Raw genomic sequence first — 26,659 nt, 5'->3', positions numbered from 1 at the left:
ATCAACAGATATTGTGCAATAAATACAGTACAATCATAAACATGTGTTAAAATATTATTGTTATCGTTTTGTTTTTATCTAAAGTATATTTTTAGATCGATTTGTTACTTTCTCCTTTTTGTATATTACACATGCTTTTTTTATAATTGTAAAAAAGTATATAAATATTGATGAAAGAATATGTATTACACATTTATACATATTTACAGAATGTTACATATATAAAAAATAAATTTTTTACACACACACACACATATATCGACGCTTAAGCGTCGTCTACAATAGGAGTAATATCGGTGGAGTAAGGCGTAAGATTAGGAGTAAGCGAATGGTTTTTTTCCATTTCGCCTTACTACACCGATAAAACTGTCTTACTTCCTACGAAATGTATATAATAAGATGTCAGAGTAGGAAGTAAGACAGTTTTATCGGTGTAGTAAGGCGAAATGAAAAAAAACCATTCGCTTACTCCTAATCTTACGCCTTACTCAATTTCTTAAGTCAATTTCTTAAGTCTTACGCCTTAAGTCTCCTTAAAATCTCATTGTAGACGACGCTTTAACCTCGCAATTCACTACACACACGTGTTTTCATCTTATGCGCCTACATCATGCAACCATAGTAACCAACAATCATGATGCACGAATGTCAAGATACGACACGTCACGACTCGTTTTATCCAGAAACTGTTATCTAGAATTGCGTTCGAAAACCTATCAAGGATGTTTTCAAAAATTGTTCGTGAGTAAAGTAGCGTTTAATTGGCCAATCAGAACGAAGAAATCTTTTTATCGCGATTGATCAATCAAACGTTGTTTCGATGAGAATGGATTTTCGAACGCAATTCTCGCAAAATGTTCTCGGCGCGCGTTTCATCAATTTAAAAATTGTAGTCTTTTGTTTTTCCGAGAAGAGTGTGTGCTTTACTTTTCACGAAATTGCGAAATTGCTCAGGCATCGGATTACAAAGAAAAGGGGAAGAATTTGACTTATTGTGAAGAAAAAAGTGCATGTGAAAGGTATAATTATCTAATAATTACAAAGATCAGAAGAATCTCTAATTTATTATTTCCTTAATTATATTGGAGCAAGAAAATTCGAAAGATTCTCTAATTAGCGGATTAATGGCCGTTTCTACCAACGTCGTTTAACTTTAATCTTAGCTTAACTCATTTTTCCTTTTTCTAAAGGAACATTAGAAGGAGACGAAAAGTGAATTAAGTTAAGATTAAAGTTAAACGACGTAGAACAGGCATAAGAACCACTTCAAGCCAATTAATTTACCGATATAATATTTGCAATATTTATAATTTATTTGTTATAATATTTGTTATTGATATAGTCAATTTTTTTGCACATGGAAAAAATGAAATTAAAACGAATGAATTATATTCAGAAGTTTTATAGATATCATTATTACAGCTGAATAATTATCATCATCTTTTTATTTTAATTATTTTTTATCGTAATTTTCTTCTGTTATTTATAAGTGAATCTATTTCTTTACTCTACAATTTTTAATTTACCAGATGCCTTCTTTACCAATTCAAATACTCTCACATCCACGAAAAGATGATCTAACTCTTTGTTGGTTTGCTGCAACAATGAGCGAGAAATCATTTAAGAAACGTTACAAATCTGTCATTATAAACAAGATAAATTGCGCGGAAGTTTGGTATGTTATTTATTATGATTGCTACTTCTATATTTAATATTCAAATATTTATTTAAATCTTCTGTACTTTGTAATATTTTATCAATTGCATTGCAGCGAAGAGATTGAGAAAGTAATACAAAATAGCAATAGAAGGAATAAAATAAGATTCAGTTTGCATCTGTCATCGCAATTGATGTATGGTGTAACAAAACTTCACTCATACCAGACTTTGTATTTTGAGAGTAAATTTAACTTACAATATATATTTATAATAATAATTATTATTATACTAAACTAATTATTTATTGCTTAATTTAATATATATAATTTTATCATTTTTCAGAAGAAGTTCTTGAAACTCAGCAAAAACTTAGTGAAGTACTGCAAAAAGAAGTTGTAACGAATCTTGAGAGTTTTCCATTTGAATTATCTTTGAGAGAAGAAGATCCTCAATTGGATGAAAATTTGCATTTACTTCCAAATAAAGATCTGGATCATGGATTACAAATGATGGTAAGTGGTGTTTATACAAATTAATTAAATAACTAGGAGGAATATATTTTTAATTAATTTTGTATATCTTTAAATATTAAAATTTTAAGTTTCGAGCTACTTTTTACTATTTCCTTTCAAATCTTTGTGATTATAAACTTTGCTCTTCATGTAAACCTTGATTTTCTTTCTATTCACACAGATGGAAAATGTAGCACACCAATTTGAAAATTTTGGCGCTCTGAAGAGTTGGACCGACAAAGAGTTGGACAATGCGTTTGAACATGATATGTTAGTTCCTTTTTAAATTTTTTAATTTTTTCCCTATGTCATAATAACTTATCCTTTAATCCTAGTTTAATGCAATTCTTTTACAAAATACAATAATGAAGTTTACATTGTTTACTTTTCTTTTAATTATTCTTAATTTTTCTTTGCTTTTATATCTTAATATAAAAATTAATTTACAATGTATTTAATATAAAGACATATCAATACCTTGTTTTACAGTAATTTGGAAAGATTGCGGATCATAGATTTTGACCAAGAAAGAGAGGGTGAAATTCATGATATAGAAATTACAGAAGGTAGATAAGTATTTAAGTTATAATAACATTATATATTGTATCTTATATTTAAATTAAATTATTTATTTTGGTGAAGAAATTCACCAAGAAAGACATTCATCTCAGAGCCACAGCCCATTACTTGTGGATGTAGCTTATACAAAAACTAAATCCAAAGAATTATCTTTGACTCCACAAAAACGAGGGTCACAAGTTCAGCCACAGGTGGAAACACCTACAAAGAGAAGACGTGTATGTATTTATGATAACTTTCTTTTTGGATTAAAAGACAATGTTAATATTTTGAGTGCGTATATTGGAGATAAGGTATAACTAAGACTAATAATGACTTGAAAGTTTTGAAAAATTAAGTAATCTCGATTATCTTTAGTTTATGTAAATGATCATTATATGTTATTTGCATAGTTTTTAATTCTGATTCTTATATAACATTTTTCTATATTACATTTTACAGCTATCTTTTGAGGATACAATGACTGCACCTGTTGTAGAAGATGTAACTATTGAAGAAATAACAGCACCAGTACTTCGACAGCAAATAGAATCGCACCTTCAACCTTTAGATTCAGAATTCCTTGTAACAAAAAAATCAAAAAAGATAATTGATAAGAATATCATTTTGAATCCACAATTACTTCAAAAACGACGTCAGGATGTAAATTATAACTGCAAAGTAAGTTTGTATAATTTTGTAAAAAATATATATATACATATATAAATTTGTTAAAGTTTGAAAGATAAAAATCAAATCATTTAAAAATTTTAATTTGATAAAAATTTCCAAAGTTCTGACCAGATCTTACTTTTAGAAATCCGAAATAGTGCAAAAACGTCGCTCTATAGCAAATGAACTTTTAAAGCAACCTTCACGCTTGGAACATAAAAAATGGGCGGCCAGTTTATGTGGTCTCTTTAAAAACCATGTCATCGGAGAATTTAAATCAAGCGCAGACGAAAACATTAAACCTATTGGATTGACAGAAAGTACATTTATATTTAAACATTTATAAAATATAATTGTATTGCATTATTATGAGAATAAATTTACACACATCTCTTTACTTTTAGTCACAGAAGCGATACGCGCAGATGAAACGGCAAGCAAGCTAAATCTGCCTACAGAATTAAGTACATTTGGACAAGATGCTATGAATATGGCTGATGGTTCTACTTTAGTTACCATCGCGAACATTGATCCCAATAATCGTTATTTCAATGATCAAGATGTTGCTCATGAAATATTAGCGAAAGAGATACCATCAGAAACAGCTGGAGCAAAAGAGACATTACCAACAGAAACACTTGATATTTCAGAAGCAGGCATCTCAAAAGAGTTCGTATTATCAACAACACGCGTAGGAATCAATTATATATTTATATAAGCTAACAAAACAAAATTTAAGAGATTTAATTATTTCGTTCTTTCAAATTTTTCACATCTTAACGTCTTCTAAATCTTTTAATTCCGATTCAATATGTGTGTCGATATATCTTTAATATCTTTTTAACATTTCCAAATTTTTTGATATTTATTTATTAAATAAAATATCAGTATCATTCAACATAAGTAGAACAAAATAGATATAAACAAGATTGATAAAACGTTAGAAAATATAGTAATTTTAATGGAGAGACAATATTTGAAAAAAATGATCATATTCTAGAATCTCCTTCAGTACTTTAGTACTTTGAAATTTCCTTTTCAAAAAAAAAAGATCGAACTCAATGTAACAACTTCTTAAGTTATACTTCATTCGTTTGAAATATAGATACTTGAAAGAAATAAAAATCATTAATTAAGAGAAATTGAAAAGAATCTTTACTACTTGTTTTATCTTCAAAATTTTAATAAATTCTTTTTTAACACATAATTACTTCAAGTTTAATTATGAACTTTAATTAGAAAAGAACTATTTAATATTGAATAAAAATATTGTTCTTATTAGGTCAAATGAAACTTCGCAAGCATCTATGAATAGTCATGACATTTTGGCTATATTGGAGTCTTTATGGTGCGACCAGGAATGTGTTAAGTTTAATGAACTTGCGCCGGATACATACTCGGCAAAAGATAAGACTACGATTTTCCAGATTCTGCTCGGTAAGTATTTTTTTAATCGCATTCATCATCTAAAAATTCATCGCATTCATCGTCTAAAAAAATAATAGTTAATTTTTACATTTTATTCTTTCTTATGTGTACCAATATCTAATACTAAAATAATTATATATGACGTATCATTAATAAAATATCTTTAATATAGAGCTTCATGCTGGACAAAAGATAATTTTGATGCAAAAAGATTGCCATGACATATTATGGATTCGAAAATACGAGGATTTCGACTAAATGATATTACTAAGATAAACGCAAAGTAGTAAAGATTCTTTTCAATTTCTCTTAATTAATGATTTTTATTTCTTTCAAGTATCTATATTTCAAACGAATGTGAAGTATAACTTAAGAAGTTGTTACATCGAGTTCGATCTTTTTTTTTTGAAAAGGAGAAATTTCAAAGTACTAAAGTACTGAAGGAGATTCTAGAATATGATCATTTTTTTCAAATATTGTCTCTCCATTAAAATTACTATATTTTCTAACGTTAAAAAGACAAACAATTTTCTAATGTCATTGTTTGTATTAATATACAATAACATTAGAAAATTGTTTGTCTTTTTCTAGAATTAATGTTTTAAATTGTATATATAAATTAATGTTAATTGCATGTTTCTAACATTACAATTTTGCATAAGGAATTATTTCAATACGAGAATTTTTTCTCTTCATATTCATTGAAAACGAATGTGAATTTTTTTCTATTCTGCAATGAGTTTTCATTACTAGTCATTATAGTTAGTATTATTTAGCTATAAATGTGTGTGTGTGTTATATATATATATATATATATATATATATATATATATATATATATATATATATATATATATATATATATATATATTAACCTTTTCCCATCTAATTAAACATTAAAGCCTTTAATGTGATTAACATATATATACTAATTACGATTAGTATTATTTAGCTATATATATATATATGTATATATATATATATATATATATATATATATAGCTAAATAATACTAATCGTAATTAGTATATATATGTTAATCACATTAAAGGCTTTAATGTTTAATCAGATGGGAAAAGGTTAATATATATAATCATATTTTCATTATATTATAATTTAATAAGAATTATCGTCTTTTTATTACGTTATCAAAATTTATATTTAGAAAAATATGTATTTTTATAACTGAAATGTGTCATACACATTGACTGACTGCTAATACAATTTTACGAATTTTAATACATTCGGCGTAGCAGTTTTATATTAAGTTTATTTTTAATAATAATATTTTTTCTCACATTTTTAATATTCAGCAAAGGAGGAAAATGTGAAATATTATCTTTTTATAGCGTTATATTTCTTACATTATATTCTTTTGATGATTATATTAACTAACAGCGATATACATTCGATATTACACAAATTATTATTGTTATTTAAAAATGATCTGCATTGTGCTATTTTCTTTTATAAAAGATTACAATATTTTGACTATAATTGATACCAAGTACTTTTAGTGTTGTTAGAATTAGAATATAAAATAATAAATGGCTTTATAGCTATTATTTTACTCTTTTATTTGATACTTTTGAGTACTTTTAATGTTATTAGAGTTAAAGTATATAAAATCATAAATGGCTTTGTTTATTCTTTTATTTGTATATCTTTTCAATCTGATTTAATTAATTATATTAAAAAAATATTTTAATCTAAAAATATAATCTAAATTTTTATTCCTTCAGAACTTTTACTAGACTAGTCAATATATCAACTTTTCTAATATATATATATATACATATATATATATATATTAGAAAAATCTAGTAGAAGTTCTGAAGGAATAAAAATTTAGATTATATTTTTAGATTAAAATATTTTTTTAATTAATATATATATATATACACACACACACACACACACACACACACACACACATATTGAAAAGGCTGTCTCATTATATAAAGTTAATTATTTAATTTTCTAATATATATATATATATATATATATATATATATATATATATATATATATTAGAAAATTAAATAATTAACTTTATATATATAATGATTTTATATATATAATGACTTTATATATATATAATGACAGCCTATTGCGTTACTAACTTAGAACTTAGCTATTTTTTATTTTTAAAAAAATAGTTTAATTTGATGAATGACATCTAATATTTTGTTTTTAAAAATTTTAATTTTTTTTTTAAATTACAGTAAAAAATTATAGTGCACACATCATAATTTATATATAGAATGAAAACATAAAGCAAATCGAAAATTTTGTCTGAAATAAATAATTATTTACGTATTTATTGTATTATATTGTTAGTAAAATTTCAATTATGATTCACATGTACAGTTACATAATATTTAATTTTTTAATTCTTAACCAGAAGTATATTCTGATATTCCTTTTATGTAGATATTTTATATTCTTGCTATATTTTTATATTTGTCTCAATCTAAATTAAAAATTTAAGAATCTACATGGATTAATAAAATTGGACGTGTTAGGGAAGGAAATTATACTACTCAAATATTTTGATTTTATGAAATCAATGATATATACAAAACCTTTAGAACAACCGCGTATCATATTTTTTCTTTTTATTCTTTTTATTCTTTTCTCCCATGGGTGTATACATATTTCTTAGTAGATCGTTCTTTCGGCGTATACAAATTTCAGAATTGTCTCAAAATGGCTTTTTTTACTAAATTTTTTCGTCATGTATTTTTTTTTATTTTGTTCCGCATTTTTTTTATTTCAATTATTTAAATGGACAGTCTTGCTTTTACAATTCTATTTGCTCGATGGATTAAGACATTTACACATATACGCTTTCGTTTTTCAAAATGATCTATTTTACATTTATCCAAACTTGTTCAATGGACAATCTTGCTTTTACGATTGCGATTGGGCGATGAAGTAAAACATGCACGTATTTTCTCTCCCTCCAAAAATTATTCGTACTCTAAACAGAAGATGTCTTACCCTGCCGAAAATAAATGAATTACAATAAACTGACAATTTTTAAATAGTTTTCTTAATTTTAGAGAAATTAAGAATCCAATTTTACAGAGTAGATTTTTTTCTCAATTCTTTTTGCTTCATCAAATATTTTTCTCAATTCTTCTTATTACAAGAAATGAATGAATTCATTTTATTACAAGAATTCTTTTTATTACAAGAAATGAATGAATTCATTCATTTCTTATAATATTATGATATCGATTATGATGAGCTCACACATATTTTTGTCCTCCAAAATGAGCGCGTTCGATCTGGAAAAATCGCATTATCATGTCATTTATGTCATTTATATATATACATATTGCATCTACGCGATAATTCGCTATAAAGTAATAAGGGACACATATCGTAAATCTTCATAAAGTTCTTATAGAGACTTATCCACGTTACTAATGCCTTAATAAAAACAGCCAACGAGATAATTTTATACAAGCAAGTCTTTATCTCTCTTTTTTTAAAAAAAGAAAAGAATAAAAAAGAAAAAAAATGGAAGAAATCATCGCGTATTATGCGTGTCTCCGTTTTTTGGCGTGATCGAAAAATGTCGCTTGGTCCGAACCGTTGGACTAACTGTTTATTTTCTTTGGCAGAAATCAATGTAAGCGTATTCTGTTCACGTTAATCTCAGTCTCACTTTACGGAAGAGATCTTCGAGATGAAAACGAGACGTCGAATTTTCGGCGAGAAGCTATGATTTTTATCGAGATCGCGCTACGCTAATACGACCTTCTCGACTTTGTCGGCAAATAGATACTAATTGTAAGACTCTCTGCGTACGCATGATATTTCATAATCGCTAGCGAATTTTACGACCACATCGATAAAGTGTCGTTTCGTGAAGAGCGTTTATTTACATAGTTAAGGCGCTAGTCGCTTATTCGAAGGATCGATTCGTAAATACTATTTAATATAGCGCACAAATACGTTGAATTAGGATAGAACGGAACACATTCGTGTCTTCCTTGTTCTCCCAGATTCTTTTTTTTACAACGTTCTTAAATACTAAGCTAGAGAATTGGCACTATTTGAAAAATTGTTTATGGAAAGTCGATTTTAAAATCAGATTAATCGAATCATATCGCGCACTTTTAAGAATATTTCAAATCGAGAAGAATCGAAAAATTTGTAGGAAATGATATTCGATGATATTTCGAAATTTTAGAATTTAATTCAACGCAATATATAACTGCCTGCCATTTCTTTTTAATTAATTGACCTATGTTTTTATTCGGGGTAACATGTAACGCTGCGAAGACGTTGCAACATTTTTAAAATCTTTTAAATTGTAATACTCTCATTCCTGATAATCGATCATTCTTACATTCGTACATCGAATGGCTCGTTAATAAATATAGATCGTACTAATAAAGCGGAGGTACTCGTATGGAAGTTGGCGTTCACCCTGTATATTAATAGTTGGTCGTCGCGAAAGAAATGGATCGGTCAATCACACTTTTTTTTTTATCGTATAATCACGTTTCGTAAGGTAATATAATCGTAATTCGGCAATAGAAAGAATAGAAAAATTGTAATTCGCTGATAGAAAATGCTATCAAAAACGTATATTAATCATCGAATGTTTGTTTTCCCCTTGTTCCTCGATTAATCATATATCGCTGAAATTTGGTGTTTTCCTCAGGATTCTCTTTCGGCGCGATATCGTACGTGGTACATACAGGGTTACGTGTGTACGAAGGCCTTGTTTTATATATATTAACGGCAGTATTTTTTTGGTGCAACGCAGATGTAGCATTAGTTGAGACGTCTCTTCGACGAATAGACCTGAGAGTCTCTGCTGTCACTCTTTCTCTCTCTCACTTTGTCAATTGAATTGTCTTTGACATATATTACTCTACCAATCTTTTTAAGATTTCCTTTTTAAATTTCCGTCAACGACGATAGTTTTAAGAAGGGATTTGTCATCTCTCTTTTTAAATAACATTAAATCGTCCGGCGAAGATACCAAGTCGAACCAGCGAATCTCGATCATACGTGTATAGTGAATTCTTGTCTCTCTTGCTCTTTCCTTTGCTGATATCTGTAACAGACAATGTGCATCCGTCCTCAAAAATACATAATTTGATTGTTTATGTATTTTTGCAATCATTTTTTTTTCACAAGCGATTAGATATTTTTAAATCGGATACGATTCTCGATAAAATAATTTTTCGCAGATGAATTAATAATTATGATAATATTTTCAACTTATACAGTGCTCCATCTAAATGTTTCACCTCTCGTTTCTTGCCTAATAAGCGATTAATTATTTTTGAGACAATTAAAAATAAAATTATAAAATTATATAATTATAATTTTCTCACGAAATATTTTCAGTTGGAAGAGATAAAACTATCAATAAACGATCATTTTTTCTCGCTTCAATATTATTATAATAGAGCGATGATATACACCACAACATTCTGTATACAAGCTTGCAATTTTCGGGGGTTCAACTGATCTCAACTACTTGATGCTTAACTGATTTACGGAGACTCATGTCGATACCTAGCGAGCATAGATTCGACGGCCTCGATCGGGAGTCTGCCCAAACTGCCGCCGTGACGGGTTCCGGTTGACAGACCTTGCCATTCACGATCGCGCTCGCGATCACGATCACGGTCGCATTCCACGTCGCTTAATTCACGGCTGTCGCTGAACCCGCTGGGCGGCAATAGCGTCATATCCTCTACCGAACTGTCAAATAGATAAAAGGATATATTTACCAAGTCAAATGGGAAGTTGTCTAAAGAATTGTGAGAAACCATCGTCTGAATAAAAAGATTGATAAACGCTTCGATTTAATCTGATTCATATAGTTCTTTCGTTTTAATGATTCATATAGTTAGAGTGATTCATTTGATGCATTTTAGGATGTTTATTGATTGATAATTTTATTATTAAGAATATCTCTCTAATGTTGTCGAGATTCAATATAAAATAAGATTATATATTTCGTACGTCGATTATGTAAAGATTCAATTGAATTTTCTGATGATAGTAGAAATTGTCGAACAATTATCTTTTAAAAAAAAAGTAGCGCATATTAGAACATCTGATATATTTTATTTTTTTTTTATCGCATAAGATACGAGGCTCAATAAAGCGAATTTAATGATCATCTTCAGAATGTATTTCGTTCAATAATAGTGGTGACATAAATGTATCAGTATTTGTATATCATAAAAAAATTTTTAATTATATTTAATTTATATATATTTATTTTAATTATATTTAATTAATTTTATTTAATTATATTTTAATTATATAGATTCGCATTGTTGTGCCTCTTTCTCACGTCGATGTGAAACCGATATCGAAAAGTCAAGACTGAGTGCTATGTGGAAACAAACAAACCTTGGCTACCTGCGAGTAGACCGGCTCGGTTGTCGGCTTCGTCGTCTCGCGAGTGAGGGCGAGCCTTCGTTGTTAGATTCCGTACTCGATTCCACACCTCGCGAAAATACATCTGTAAAAAATCAATCGGTGAATATCATGGTTTATCCACACTTGGTCTGCTCTTCCCGACATAAGTAATTTTTAAATATAATTTTTAAATAATATAATTTTTAAATAATATAATTTTTAAATATAATTTTTAAATAATATAATTTTTAAAAATATTAATCTGTATCAAGAATATATGAATATAATTATATGAATATATTCTTGATATAGATAATATATTACCTCTACAAGGCTTTACTGGAACTCTATAACTAGGCCCGGCGCATTCGCCGCAAGGACTTCCGGATGTATCGCTACCGGAGCCTTGTCGACTTGATCGTAGCTTGCTCTCGGCTTCCGCAATGCTCGGAAAGTAACGTTGCTTGTGCCACCTTGGTGTTTTTGACCTGCGCGTGAAAGAACACCAGAAAGAGGAAGAGAAAGGGAGAAAAACAAAAGGCGTAAAACCAAAATGAGAGTTAGTATCACAAAGAACCGACAAGCTAAGGAGCGACAGGTTTTCTGGAAGAAGTCAATTACCTTTCAAACTCCACGCTAGATCTCTCGTAATCGATAGTATTGATGTCTTCGTTCTCCAAATGACCAAACGTCTTGAACTGCATCGTATAATCGAGCGTTGCTGTTGTTACCGAACGATTCTCTCTTCCGGGAACACTAAACGTAGCGTACGGACTTATCTCGTACATTTCTGCAAAGTACATTGAGACACTTAGGAAACTTCGTTCAGGAAACGAATAATGTGTCGCTATACAAACATACCTGATCCATGGTCGGTGGGTTTGTGATTCTCTTGCTTTACGGGTGAACTAGTGTAAACCTGATGATTGCGTCTGTTGTCACGTTCAGCAGTCGATTTGAGTTGCACGGTCGACATACAGCTGGACAAGTGATGATGTTGTTGTTGGTGTTGTTGTTGTTGAACTATTCCCAATCCTGCTTGTTGTTGTTGCTGCTGGTTCGGTAATATTTCACCGAGATAGTTCCCTCTATCAAAGAAGAAATTAATGAAAACTTGTCGTGAAATAAAATTTCGAAAGGTCGAAAAGATTATGTTTTACCTGCCGCTACGTTTGAGCATGACATATCCCAGAATAACCGCGGAAACGACCAAAACGATTGCGCAAATGAGCGGAACAACCACGTATAAAACTTTGTGATTGGGTACAGTTTTTCTGATCTCGTCTTCCATTATCAAATCGTTAGGGGGACCAATACTGACTCCGCTCAACGTAGTCGTGGCGAATTCCATTTGTGTCTGAGTCGAGCCAGCATCGTTGTGCGCTGTTAAACGTAAACTGTACCACGATGCTGTCTTTAGATCACGAATTACAAGGTTCTCGGTCGCTCTGCTAGCCACCAAAATCCAAGGTTCCGTGTTGATTCGCCTGCGGTATTCAACGGTGTAATGCTGAATAGGGCATCCTCCGTTAGGCCAAGATAATAAATTCAGTTTCACTGATGTGCCATTTGCCGAGATAATATCTCTTTCCTTAGGTAATAAAGGCGCTGGAATATAGATTAAGAGCTGATTAAGAGTTTGAAATGCTGTTACATTTTTTTAACAGCTAAGTTATATTAATCAAAAGTTCTAACTAGATAGATTTAATATATGTTAATAATTTCAATATATTTTAATTTTGTAATTTTACAGGACAAATTAAAAACAGATGTAGATAGTTAGTTTCAAGGAAAGTACTTCATTAAAATTTATTAGTTGAACACAGGATATCAAAATTTTTCTTGATGCGATAAGAAATAATTAAATAATTTCAATCCGATTTTTTAAAAGCCCGTCAAGCGAACAACTCGGATTCGATTCCCGATTTTGCTCCGATATTTTTCTTGCCTTCACTTCTTTAGAAAGGTCAGAGGAAATTATGATAAAAATGATAAAAATGAATCTTGAATTGGAATCATTTAATTATTTGGTATTGATCCAAGAAAAATTTATATTTTGTGCACAATTAATGAGTTTCAATAAAAAATTAATTTTCTTCGAAACGTTCGCACTATCATCTGTATCTAATTCTTATATTCTTATATTTAGCGAAATTTAAAATTATATTTTATATTTTATATTAGTAAAAAATATCTTAATTATTAATATATTTTACTCTTGTAAAATATTTTATTCACCGGTGCCTTTCGTTGTTGCGCTGATTAACGGACTTGGATCGCCGGTGTCGACGCGATTATGTGCCGTTAAATGCGCAAGATAGGAAGAACCACATTTTAATCCAGAGAGTACAAATTCCATTTGCTCGGGAGATAAAGCGATTTCTTCCCATCCACCTTGATCCCTCTTATAACTTAATACATATCCTGATAAAAAAGAATCATTAATATACTATATGTATATTTAAATGTGATTCGTTATTAATTATTTTTTAAATTATTTATTACCTTGTATAGTAGCACCGCCATTATCGGGATGATTCCAGCGGAATCTGATACTATTGGTTGTCGTATATTGTAATTCCAGTAACGGTGCTTTGGGTGGCATCACCACGATTAACGAATACGTGATGGAATCGTCACCGAATAAATTGCTAGCCGAGCAAGTATAATTTCCCGCGACCGATTGTTCCAGTCCTGAAAAATACGACCGAGAAATTTTTGAAATTGTAATTTGCATTTTTTTATTTCTCGAAAAACTAACAATAGTTTCCTGCAACCGATGAGAGGGAAGAATTTAAAATCTTGAAGAAATGAAATACTTACCACGTATAATAAGATGCCCATCGATTGTAAGTTCGTAATGTCTACCGGTGGTAATTTGACCATTTCTGTACGTCCAGATAGGTCGTGGCGTGGGATTTCCCACCACCAAACACGACAGCGTAACCGTTGATTTTACAGCTCTCCTTAACACTTGCGAGAACGATGCCACTCTAGCGGGAGCTACGGAAAGAGTGTCCTATGCTCTTATACGATGAAAAAATTTCTGTTGTATCAGAATCGGTATATTTGACAAAATATAAGGCATGCAATATAAATTAAACAACTAAGTTTTAAAAATTGTCATCTAGCTTTTCCGAATTATCTTGACAAGCACCTCTAGTATTCGTTGTTTGCGTAACTACGGTAGTTCGTTCGCCTTCTCCAAGACCGGTTGTTGCTGACACCCAGAATTCATACGATTTTCTGAAAAAATTAACATTCGATTGGTAACAAAATCATAATGACGAGGGAGATGCGTATTAAACTGTAGTGCATATGCACTGAGAAAAAATCTGGTTGAATTAATTAGAAATCTGATAGATTCAATCAGTATGTCTGTTGGAAAATGGACGAACCAGAATTTCTTTAGGAATTACCAGATGAGTATAATTAATTTTTTCCTGTTAAATTTACCAAATTTTCTTGCTAATAATACTAAATTTACAAAAAAAATGATATCACTCTGTCCTAGAAAATAACCAAATCCTTGTACTAAAGTCTATTAAACGTTCTAATTATAAAAAATCGAGTCTTATTATGATAACTAGAAGTTCTGCTTGGTTTAATCAAAATACCTTCTATCAGATTCTTGTTGAAACAATCAAACGATTTTTCTCAGTGTGCGCATACCTTTCCACCAGATCGCGTAATTCCATTGTAAGAGTATCTGTGGGCGATAATGGTGGTTCGTGCATCGTGTGCGCATTGTGATTATTGGAACCGGCTTCTCTGCTGTATACGGTGTATTTTGAGACATTTCCATTAGGCTGCAACGGTGGCAACCAAGAAACCAATATGCTCTCCGCCGTCAACGCCAGCGCTTTGATGCCAGCAGGCGGGCCTGGAACTGTAAAAAAAGACACGCAGGGAATAGTCGTCGCATAATTTTCTCATCTTATTGCACAAGATAACTAGAGTTTCTTTCATTTTACTCTAGTATTAAATTAAACATCTCACCATCCTCTTCCGTCATGCAAAAAATCGGTGGACTCAGCGCTCCGTCACCCGCACCTGTGTAAGCCAACACCTTGATGGAGTAATTCGTGTACTTGTACAGCGTGTGCAAATAAGTCTCCATACTGGAAGTTCGCTTTACTTCACCCAGTGTCGAGATATCCACTGCGACAGGAAAAATAAATTAAACGCGAATATCTTATGAAATTAATTTCTTATGCAAGAAATTATTAGTATTCTAATGACTCACTGTTATCGGTAGGGACCGGTCTATAATAAACTTTGTATCCTTGGATAATTCCGCCGTGTTGATGAGGCGGCGGCGCGTTCCAGGATACCTTGACACTTTGGGAGGACAATGGAACGCATATCACTTGAGTCGGTGGCGTTTCTGGCACTGTAAAATTTTAACAAATTTAATTAATCGAATTTAAATTATTATTGAATTAAATGTGTGAGCAATATACATTTGAACATACTCGACACATACACATATACACGCACACACGCACAGCTCTTATATACACAATTTTATTCTTCTCGTTCTTTTCGAACTCGTACCTCCTTCTTGAGTAGTGCCCACGATAGGAACGCTAGCTGGCCCACTGGCTATGCTATTGAAAGCTCTGATCGAAATGTCGTATTTCGTAAATTTTCTCAGACCCGTGAGCTGTACTTTTGTCGTCGCCCAACCATTCACGGTCAGACTTTTACTTTGATTAACACCCGAGGTCGACGACGAATGCTCCGACCACGTTACTATATATCCCAGTAGATCTCCATTGCACGATTCTTTCGGAGGGGGCTAGAAAAATGAACATGTTTTGATGATATTCTTTTACAAGCTACTCTATCCTCTTTTAGCACGATGAAAATTATATTATTATTATGATTGAAAAGTATTAACATTGAAAAAGCGTTTGTAAATCATCTCTGAATCGACAACATTACTTACTTGCCAACTGACCATGAGTTCTCCGGGCCCGGCGGATTGCACTTTGATATTTTGCGGCGATTCTGTAGGTGCTGTTATAGAGAACAATAGTTATACGATATGGTAAGACTTTGGTCACACAATCGCACTGTCATACGAGACGTTTTACCTTCCTCCTGAGTCTTCGCTACGACTGGTTCCGTGGGTCCGCTCGCGTCGATGGAGTTTATAGCGAATATTCTGAAGGTGTAGGTGACAGCCGGATGAAGACCACCGATTAGCGCTACCTCTTGATCATCGCCGGTGGTCTCGAATGGAGATAAATCTAATAGAATTGATACGAGTTACGCGGATAATAAGCGAGTAAAGCCGCGATATCGATCGGAGCAAGTGGGACGAACCGTTTTGGGTTGGATGTATGGAATTACCGCTATTGGAGCTTCCTGGCGTGTACGTGACGTTGTGCGTTTTAACGGGATTCCAATCGTCGGTCATACCGTGGCTCAGAGAGCGATATTGTATCACGTAATTTCTTATGGGGCTATTTCCGTCGAAAGCTCGCTTCCATAATAGTCTTATCGATCGAGAACCAATCTCTATGACTTCGAGTCCGGCTGGAGGATCCGGTCTCTCTGTGAAAGGAATGTATATAAGGCTGTGAAATCTTTTAAAAAGTAATTATTGATAAAAATGATCGACCCAGGTTTACAAAATTAAGAGAAATACGCACTTCAATGTGCACTCTCACCTTGGACTGCTAAATAAATCAAATGCTCGCTTCTTCCGTAAGCATTATCAGCGGTGCACCGATAAACCCCGGAATCTTGTCGATCGCTATTCGCGATAGATAATTGAGACTTCAGGCCATTGTCGGTCTTTATTTGGCTGATGCTTAATCTATGATTGCTCATATCCAATCTATCGCTGTTGTGCATCCATTGTACCTCTATAGGATTATCGCCGATCACAGTACAGTCAATCGTCACGGATTCTCCACGACGAATCGTAACATTTTCACTCTGAAACTCGAACCTCGCGGGTTCTGCGAAAATACGGATCAGTTTCGTATTTTGTTGTAGCTCTTCTTTATTAAATTTTATAATAATTTCCTGATATCATATTTTCAAAACAAAGTGTTGTTACTAACAGTCAAAATAAATTCTTGGATTTTTTATTATTCGAAAAAAGAATGCTATTATTTACGTAACATCCGGTGAAGATTATATCATTTGCTATTTACTGAATAATATTTTTGAAGAATATAAATCCGACAATTCTCTCTGTCTAATATAAATATTTTTATATTATTGAATCTAAAGAAATTTCTCGCGTATTATCCAGATTTAAAAAAATTCATTTTGTATTAAATCTCCGCTATATAATTTAGTTTTACATTTTCTAATGGCAAATTTACATTCTTACCATGCACAGAGACGTATATCACTTTACTTAGTCCCGATCCGATACCATTGTTAGCTCGACAGAGATAGTGACCCTCATCCTGTGGACTGGCCGAAGCCGTCCACAAAGAGCCATTAGGTAATATCGTGAGTCTACCGTCAGAACCATCGACCAAGGGCTGATAGTCGTTGGACATTTTACCCTTGGCACGGAGCCACGTAATACGCGGGGGTGGAAAACCCTTGGCCTCGCAATGGACATTCAGCGGGTTTCCCAGAAGGGTCGCCACGTCCTGCGGTTCGAATATCCATTGAGGTGGTACTTTTACCAAAAGTTCCGCCGTATGGTTAACCTTGGCGGCACTATTCGTGGCCACACAGGTGTATTTGCCGCTGTGTCGCGACGATAGTTCCTTGAAGACGAGCACGTTAAAGAACTCGGCGCCTCGCTCTTCGATCTGCAAGGATGCGCGTTCGGCAATAATAGAACGGTAGAAACAGGATTAATGTAAAATGTAACAAGTATTTCGTTATTTTGGTATCGTATGTTATTTTAGAAAAATATAATTTTAATTAAAAGTGTATAATTCCCGAATCAAAAGAGAGGAACAAAAGATAATCTCTTTCCACATATTGTAAAGCCGGTATGAAATTTTGTTATTTACAGCAATTTTTAAATTTATTCTCGCTAAATTCATATTTGTTTAAAGAACATTATTATTCACGGAGTGAATAAGTATTTTTCATAGAATTCTTACTGGGAAACATAACGTATTTTCAAGAGGAGAAATATACGTCGAAAACACATACAGAAAAATTATAGAAAATTGTTTGTCATAGACAAAATATGTGCATAATTTTAAATGAAAAGCTGCAGTTTGTTTTACTTTTTCGCTTTCATCGAGAAATAAACGTACAGAATATGAATGAGAAATGATCGAATTCTGTTTACGGACTGAAAGAACATGCTTACGCGAAGGGAAGAAGGCAGTGGCTCGCCGTCTTTCAACCAGGAAATGTAGATTGGAAGATCTCCCGATGTCACGCTGCACGTCACTTGAGCACGACTACCTTCCTGCGAGTTCGCGGGGAAGCTGAAGGGACTCATTACTGGAGGACCTGCAAAATACGTACAGACGAAAATGTTATATTGCTCTGTTACGTCATTTCTCTCATACACATTTTTCCACATTTATTTTTTCATAACGTTGAAAACTGTTTCAATATTTTCTGCGAAAAATTGTGTTGTCTTTAAAAAAGAGCTATTCAATGTTCTCACTAATTAAATTGTTCAACTATTTTCATCATATTCGCGTTTGCACTTACTATTCACATTTAGTAGGATATCTCTGTTGGCGGTTTCCCCGGAACTCGCTCGAACTATACACGTGTAGGTACCTGCATCGTTTGGATCTACCATGGTGATTGTAAGGTGGCCCTCACTGTCGACTTGCTGCCTGATGTCTAAAGGCAACTCGACATTATTTCGAGTCCACCCGACCGATGTGATCGGATATCCTGAGTAAGGACACGCTATTGTGACGTCAAAACCGGCGATGGCACGAACCGGGCCGATCGATCGAATGTATGGCGGTCCTAAAATGGTTTCTTATTATAGAAATTGCCGAGTGAAAACTCGAGTTGAACTCGTTTTCAGTCAATCAATTCTCGCGTTTATTTCCTTGTCATTAAGTTTCAAAGTTATATCGTCGCCGAAACTGTTCTTAATATAATTTATATACATATATGTATAACATTAATAAATCTATAAAGGGATCGCTTGATTTAATGCAGGAAATAAATCAATTTCGCCAAAACACAAGCTTGTCCGATGACATTTTTGTCCCGCGCTTCCATATTTATTTCGTTTTATTCAATATGCTTATACATTTATGTATTTAATATAAAATTATCCGCGTATATAACATGTGTGTCGTACCGTAAATATTCAATCTAGCTTTGTGCTCGACGGTCGCCAGGGTATTGGACGCTACGCAAGCGTACAGACCGCCGTCCTCGGTTCCCGCGGATGAAATGTTTAAGTGACTGATCACGTCACCGGATTGATCCACATATTGGCCTATCGCGTATCTGCGCGTATTAATTCCCGATTAGAAGATAGCACATCGGTACTAGAATATACGGTTCATCTACCTGTGTCCGGTCGCAATCTGACTCAATGGTTCACCGTCGAGTAACCACGTAAAGGATGGCGTTGGTGAACCGGTAGCGGAACATCGCAGAGAGACCGGCGGTCCGGGTCGTAGCGCTTGCTCGATAAACGTGTACTGCAGTTCCGGAACCGTATCTAGAAAAAGTCGTCTTTATCAAAGATACAAGGGAAGACACGAGATGGACCATTTGGTTTTTCCGAGGAAGCAATTGTTTTACGTGAATGAAAAGAATCGCAGACACATCAGTACAATAAGTATCCAGGAAACACTGTTATATTAATGTTACATAAAAGCGATAAAACGGAATATTACAAGTAATATATGTAAATATTACTAGTAAATAATTGATTAGTTATAATTGCCCATTTATAAACGTAATATATATTGTATCGTTGCGATTGGTTCATATGGAATATTGATTATATATAAAGTTGGTAATTAAAGAAATAAAATAAAAATCATATGTATATTTAATTTATAAAATACATAAATTTCATTTATATAAAAATTTCAATTTTTTGCTTCAGATAGATAGTAACGGACTATTTCCCACGTACACACATATAATATTTATTCGTCCAATTTCAAATAGTCTATTTAATATTCTGAATATCTTATTGGGATTGCATTAGAAATTAAACTGATAAAAAAAGAGATGTATTGTGGATCTTATATTAATATCCTCTTTGTAAGTTTTATATTCATTTCATGGTAAAAAATTGAATACGAATTAGTTAAGTCTAGTAGCAGCAATCGAAGAAACATTATTTAACAGTATTATATATTGCAACATAATATTCTGTTATGTTAATGGTATAATATTGCAAAATAATACGCACATATGATATATTATAATTTTATATCATGTAGCTAATGTGCATTATACATTATTTGTTATTTTCACGTTATATTATTGCAACAAACAGTGTTTATTGGATATCAATTAGAGTAAAAATTTCAAGGCACATTAAGTATAAAGAGAGCTGAAAATGAGAGCAAATGTGAGAGAGCCGGATATAACCGGTATTAAAAATGTTCGCTGACCTCCGAGTTTTAGTTCAGCGGTAGCTTGAGCATTTTCCTTGTCGCTCCTCACCAAACACTGATACATCCCTTTGTCCCTGCGACCGACGGAGCCTATCACGAGCACCAAGGGAGCCAACAATCTGATCCTCGTGTCCTGCGCGGTCAATACTGGCACACCATCGTGTAGCCACTCAACGCTCTCGACCGGATATCCCTCGACCGTGCAGTTCATCGTGGCGGTTTCACCGGAATTAACAACCTGCGAATGACGACGAGCGCATCTATCTCGCAGTCGGATCATCTATTCGCGTCTATTTATAATGGAACACGCGATAAGGGCTAATTTTTAAAGCCTCCCGCAATGTGTCTACTTTTTATCGCCTTCGGTACTTGCACTCTTGTTCAGTTTATATTAAATGTCACATTTAACATGTAATTTTTGATATCCATTTTGATGAATTTATCGAGTAGTCATTATTCAATCATCGCTTCGCGATATATAAATAGCAATTTTATCATTATTGTTATCGTTAATTAATTATCGGGAATGAAACTGTAGCTTACGTAATCAAACAAATTATTTAGCTTAACCTAGTTCTACATTTACTACAGTGAAATTCGAGTACTATGATTTGTAAGTGGATTTAATCTGATTTGTATTAATGTCCGAGCTTATCGGGAATAAACGATAATATTTATCTTTTACGATAGAAGTTTAATAATATTCAAAGTTTCTAAAAATATTTTTCTGGCTTACATAGATTATTAAATTTCAAAGGAAATCTCTCTTTTCACGTACAACGAACCGTGTTCTATCGTTGTAGGTCGTTAGTGGTTAAAATCAATTTTATTCCGCCAATGGAAAACTCGATGCATTTAAGGGAAAAATATCCATTCGTAAATCGAATTACGTTGATTCGTACCTGTACGCGCGGCTGAATCCGAGCGTTTAGCTTTGAAGTGACCGACAAGTGCGTCTCCGCTCGTTGCTCGCCAAGGTGATTGCTGGCTCGGCAAACGTATCTTCCGGCATCCTGCGCGTCTACACGACGAATTTGCATTAAATCACCCCAAAGCTGGATACGACCGAACGACTCGACCGGTATCGAGTGGCCTGCGACAAGACATTCGGATGTATCTGTCCTGTAACGATCATGTCTGCGAAGTTACTTCGATAATTGTACTCGGGGCATTAGATTAGATTCACATCGAACATTGAACCCTGGATAGCGTTCTACTTTTCTGCATGTGCGGAAACAGAGGTTTCTGATTAAAAAGAAAAGAGCAGATTCTTTTTTCTAGTTTGATTTATCAAACGCATTCCTTATCGATTTATAATGATTGATTTGATATCAAATATATTTCTTTCCCTCTCCTTTTCATCGGTGCAATATTTATTGCGCGGTGCCTGTCTAAACGTAATATGTATCCGAGCTATCGAGGAATCGATGTTTGAACACGGGTGGTAGTTTGTTCAGCGCTATCGTTAACATAGCTTATTCGGTAAACATTCCCCTAATTAAACCAACCATTAACATCGCGATACCAGGTAAATTGCGGTGGCGGGCTTCCTTGCGCCGAGCACGTGAGGTGAACGTCGGAGCCGCTTTCGGCGGAAATAGCGATCTCGGATCGTTGCATCAATCGCGGCGACAACGAACCAGTCGGTTCTACAAATAAGATCAAAAGATGATAAAAGATGATAAAGAGACATACGAATAAGTAAGAAATCTTCTTCTGGCTAGATTTTTTAACGAATCTACCTTCGAATTTATTTCGCGAAAGAAATGTATCTGGTTACCCGTGACTGTCAAAGTGGCGGGTTCGCTTCTCCTCCGTTCGCTGGTCAAGGCATGCAGGGTTAAACACGAATATGTCGCTCTGCCGTCTTCTGGTCTGGCAGCCCTAATATGAAGATCACCCTGCGAGGTAACCACGAATCTTCCGCCTGTAAACAAAGTCGGGTCATATATACAGGTCGAATACACAGTGTCTCGGACGCTTTCTCTCGGTTACAGATTCTCTGACGAAATTAACATCGTTTTTTGTATCGAAATTTTTAAAAAATAAATGTATATAAGTATGTGTAAATAAGTTTTTTTAAATTACCTAGAAATTAATTTTTCGCGATTTTTTAAAAAGTAATTGATCAAAATTCTCTCTAATTTTTCATCATTTATAATTCAAGAATTAATGATGTCTCGATGTCGAGATCTGCGAATCTTTTTGAAACTAATGAGCTTCCGGTACGGATAAAGCGAGTAACTTGAAAGGATATGCATCTGCAGAGAGATTAAAACTAGAAAAATTTCAGCGCACAGTCTCGCGAACATGCTGAATCCCTGAATAAAGATTTCTCTCGTCACTACCGCAGCGAGGAAATGCCTCTCTCGACTTTGCGATTTATTCCACTTCCTTCTATATCGCCGCAGACTGAGCGAAAATACCGTTTGACTTCTCAGAATTCAGAAGCTGGGAAATATCAATAATAAATCCCTGAACGTGCGCGCGCGATTTTGCCCAGCAATATTTTCTCTCGTATTTCAAGTCTGCGAAAGGAGAAAGAGAGAAAGGGGGAGAGAGTAAAGGGTTATGCAAAATCCTCAGCATCTGTCGATGAAACCCCTTCGGATCACGGCCGCGTATCCATCAGGCGTGAAATTTTCAATTTGGCTCAACCATCGGACAACCATCGAGCAGCTCGGTCTACCAACTTGCTAAAGCCTTCCCTGACTATTTCGGATTGACCTGCCAGAATTTTTCTCTTTTCCATCACGCCTGTAACATTACGAATTTTCACGCGCCGCTATCTCTTGTCGAGAATAATGTCAAAGACAAATATTTCCTTTGCCGAGTATAGACTTTTTGTTACGTCGTTACTTTCCGATTATTCGAAACACAAAAGGTTGCCAAATATATTTGGCGTACATGTCATCTCATTTTAATATCTCATAACGCATATTTAATTTCCACACACAATATTGTTATTATTTTTATTGATTTATTTTCGCAAGTTGATTGTGTTTTAAAAGAGAAAAATTCTATAAAAAATAGCTTGCGAAATTTTAATTAAAATACTTATCGAAAAGTCGCGTATAAAGATTTATTTAAATTTTCTCTAGATTCTCTTGTGCTAAATTTCACTAATATCTGCGAACAATATTCCTTCTTAATCGCGGTCCAAATAATTCGAATAATTCTAATGACGATATATCGCTGGAAATGTGCTTGAAGATGTATTCACGGATTCCGAATAGTTCTCCTCCCTATGATGTCTAACAAGAACCATTGTCGTAGATTCGATATCGTTACGTGTGTATGTGTGTGCACGAGTCAATGATAGAAACGTCATGTTCTTCCCGTACAACCGGAATCTCATGTCCTCGAATCAGAGTGCGATATTCGCGGCATTACGACATAATGGTTATTATGAAGACATTACAATACACAACGTGTATACTACTGCAAATCTCTTGATTTTCTCTTTTTTATGAGAAAAATTCTGAGAAGTTTCTCTTTTTCTTTGATTAACATTTTTCAAGAATTTACGATATAAATTATTATATAAATAATTACGACATAAATTTATGATATAGAAACCCTTAATACTCGAGAATCGCATAATGTATAGGGCTCAACGCATAAGTATCTTAAATATTAATCCTGTAAAGTCTGCTACATCGAATGAATGTTGCTCCGTTGCTTCTCGGCGCAAATAGAAGAGAAAAAGGGCAGAAGCCAAGCGACGAGAAATGATCTCCCCGCGGAAGATCTCTCGCGTCATTCGCGAGGGTGTTTACGAGCGCGATTCCGGTTTACGTCACGATTTGACGCATCGTTCCTCTCCTTCGCCGATATCCCTCGCACGACCGGTTGACAGACGTCGGCGGAATCGACGTCGTCGTCTTCGAGACGCGATACGGGCCGTTGGCTGGCGCGACGATAACCGCGGCGAGAACGTCAACGACACGTCGGGGGCTCGCATATAAGCGTGCAACCCCCTCCGACGTGCGGATGCTGGCTTTCGTACATACGACGACGCAATGTTAGCCGCCTAGTTACGAAACAAACGTATCAGGCCTCGACACGACGCGATGCCTCCCATGATATTCCAACGGCACACACACCGCACCTATGCACATATACACATATAGTTACGAGAACCCACCCCCAACCCCTTTCACCCCCGGCCCCCCGTTACGTGCAACCGAGCGGCATAAATATGTATGGGACATGAATGCCTGAGCGTGTACAGGACGATCTAAACCACACCGAGTTAGCGCACGTACGTGCGAAGCTCGTGCGTGCACGTGTGGGATGAAGCGTGCATGTGTGCGCCGGATGTTGGTCCGCGAGATCAAGCATTTTACACTCTATGCGCTTTCTACTCGCTTCGCCTAGCGCTCGTAATTGTGTTAATCCTTTTTGAGCCAAGCTTTCTTCTTGTGTAATTCACAGGGTAATCTGTAAAAAATGTAGCGCATTCTTTTTCCTTTTAAATAACGCGGTCTTTTATAATCGAAGCTACGGTGAGTCACGAAATACGTTTCGAATTCGAACCCTAACTATCTGTTTCGTTCACTTACGCTCGTTTTTGGCGTCTCGATTATATTCCATCATATATCTTTCTGCTCGATTTAACCGGCGATTCATCGACATGTTATACTCGTAAGCTAATTTCAATACATTAAAAAGTCATCGCGCCCTTCGACAAAAAATTGATGGATCGACCGTGCGACCGTGTAAAATTATACACCGTTAGGTTGAATATGAAACAAAGAATTAACGGCGCGTGATACACGCGTATGCGGGTATCCGGGTACGTAACGTTTAAACAGAAGTTGATCTCGAGGAGATTTAGCACGCGCTACTTTAAATTAAAATAGCAAACGCGCGAGACATAACTCACCGGTATCTGTGTTTCCAGGTAAGAGAATGGCATCGTCACGGAACCAGGAAGTTACGGTGAGGTGTTCCTTAACGTCTTCCCGGGCAGTACAGGACAGCACCGCGTTGCATCCCTCCATGACTGGTTGTCTATTTACCCTGACGTCGTATCCGGATACCGTCAATACTGTAAGTACGCGTGAAGAATTACAATAAAAATTTAATTCTGCAATTAATTCACTGCAAATTTACAATTCGCGCTCGTCAAAACAAGAAGAAGTTTATCCTCGCAAATTCACCTCTAGCAAATACTTTTTACACGTATATAATTTATTAAAAAAGAACCTCAAATATAACATATTTCATTTTCTATTAAATACTTTAAGCGCATATATTATACGGTTATCAAAGATAAAATAAAAAAAAATAAATCTTTGTTTATATACTTATGCATATATGTGCATTAATTGCGCTTCCTTTGACCTGTAGACTTCTTTGCCGATTTTCTTTTTATCAAAATTGTCGAGACATTAATCAGTTTTGTTTAAAAAATTGTAAATACCAAATTTTTTTTAAATGAAACTAAAGTTGCTAATAAATAACAAAGATTTCTTCTTTATTAATAGAATTTGAATTTAATGTTTAATTACTGAAAAATATATACATTGAAATTATTTAAAGAGCGCAGAAGAGATTTCTGCGCAACAAATTTAAAAAACGTCGATCATTGAAATCAAAGAATCCATAAGTCAAAGTAAATACATTTAATTCAAGACATTCCGTATAATACAAGAGTTCCGTTATATTCATACATAAAAGAAAGTCGGAGAAAAAGAGGAAGGGAGACTAAAGCGGGGCAAAGTGACGTAACGTTGAAAGCGGAAGATGGATGATTATTAAGAAGTTACCACAGGCAGAAAGTGGAAAATAAGACATAGGAAAGTAGGAAGTACATGCATAATGGACGATCAAACTTATTTCAAGTCCATGAACAATGGCTATGTTGTAA

At 33.9% G+C, this 26,659-nt stretch overlaps 2 protein-coding genes across 10 annotated transcripts in view; one reads left to right on the top strand and one right to left on the bottom strand.

Annotated features, from left to right (window-relative positions):
* The first annotated feature begins 769 nt into the window (after positions 1–769).
* Positions 770–11,904, top strand: LOC145972418 (uncharacterized). Of its 2 annotated transcripts, XR_014439149.1 has the most exons (14): positions 770–1,019; positions 1,530–1,675; positions 1,772–1,899; positions 2,001–2,170; positions 2,352–2,440; positions 2,660–2,736; positions 2,813–2,967; positions 3,191–3,409; positions 3,546–3,720; positions 3,805–4,069; positions 4,683–4,837; positions 5,001–5,114; positions 11,139–11,400; positions 11,546–11,904. XR_014439149.1 is itself a non-coding variant. In XM_083101004.1 (12 exons), exons 2-12 carry the CDS (start codon positions 1,530–1,532, stop codon positions 5,084–5,086), a joined length of 1,665 nt encoding a protein of 554 aa, XP_082957130.1. In that variant the 5' UTR covers positions 770–1,019; the 3' UTR covers positions 5,087–5,341. The 2 variants fall into 2 exon arrangements, 1 of the variants encoding a protein (XP_082957130.1); XM_083101004.1 differs by lacking the exons at positions 11,139–11,400; positions 11,546–11,904 and having other exon boundaries at positions 5,001–5,341.
* Positions 7,411–26,659, bottom strand: part of Dscam3 (Down syndrome cell adhesion molecule 3) — a 99,351-nt gene continuing 80,102 nt past the window's right edge. The window contains exons 5-33 of one of the 8 annotated variants that reach the window (XM_083100998.1): positions 25,673–25,837; positions 22,565–22,711; positions 22,293–22,433; positions 21,687–21,877; positions 20,782–21,022; positions 19,718–19,871; positions 19,503–19,654; positions 18,890–19,159; positions 18,537–18,682; positions 17,586–18,021; positions 16,912–17,205; positions 16,565–16,795; positions 16,333–16,488; positions 16,185–16,255; positions 15,791–16,034; positions 15,480–15,626; positions 15,233–15,394; positions 14,906–15,122; positions 14,391–14,479; positions 14,057–14,236; positions 13,739–13,927; positions 13,472–13,657; positions 12,394–12,841; positions 12,095–12,321; positions 11,855–12,023; positions 11,558–11,721; positions 11,234–11,336; positions 10,350–10,564; positions 7,411–9,908 (exon numbers count right to left, since the gene is read on the bottom strand). In XM_083100998.1, the coding sequence (XP_082957124.1) occupies positions 10,354–10,564; positions 11,234–11,336; positions 11,558–11,721; positions 11,855–12,023; positions 12,095–12,321; positions 12,394–12,841; positions 13,472–13,657; positions 13,739–13,927; positions 14,057–14,236; positions 14,391–14,479; positions 14,906–15,122; positions 15,233–15,394; positions 15,480–15,626; positions 15,791–16,034; positions 16,185–16,255; positions 16,333–16,488; positions 16,565–16,795; positions 16,912–17,205; positions 17,586–18,021; positions 18,537–18,682; positions 18,890–19,159; positions 19,503–19,654; positions 19,718–19,871; positions 20,782–21,022; positions 21,687–21,877; positions 22,293–22,433; positions 22,565–22,711; positions 25,673–25,837 (5,531 nt within the window). In that variant the 3' untranslated portion in view covers positions 7,411–9,908; positions 10,350–10,353. Of the gene's footprint in view, positions 9,909–10,349; positions 10,565–11,224; positions 11,337–11,557; positions 11,722–11,854; positions 12,024–12,094; positions 12,322–12,393; positions 12,842–13,471; positions 13,658–13,738; positions 13,928–14,056; positions 14,237–14,390; positions 14,480–14,905; positions 15,123–15,232; positions 15,395–15,479; positions 15,627–15,790; positions 16,035–16,184; positions 16,256–16,332; positions 16,489–16,564; positions 16,796–16,911; positions 17,206–17,585; positions 18,022–18,536; positions 18,683–18,889; positions 19,160–19,502; positions 19,655–19,717; positions 19,872–20,781; positions 21,023–21,686; positions 21,907–22,292; positions 22,434–22,526; positions 22,712–25,672; positions 25,838–26,659 lie in introns of those variants that run through there. The other 7 variants (XM_083100995.1, XM_083100996.1, XM_083100997.1 and 4 more) reach the window with 7 other exon arrangements.

This window comes from Camponotus vicinus, unplaced genomic scaffold (genome assembly GCF_025532165.1).
Source record: "Camponotus vicinus isolate PSW18456_S1 unplaced genomic scaffold, iyCamVici1.0 SCAF_5, whole genome shotgun sequence".
Taxonomy (NCBI): domain Eukaryota; kingdom Metazoa; phylum Arthropoda; class Insecta; order Hymenoptera; family Formicidae; genus Camponotus; species Camponotus vicinus.
Note: the sequence above shows the minus strand (reverse complement) of the source record. Positions and strands in the feature narration are given on the sequence as shown.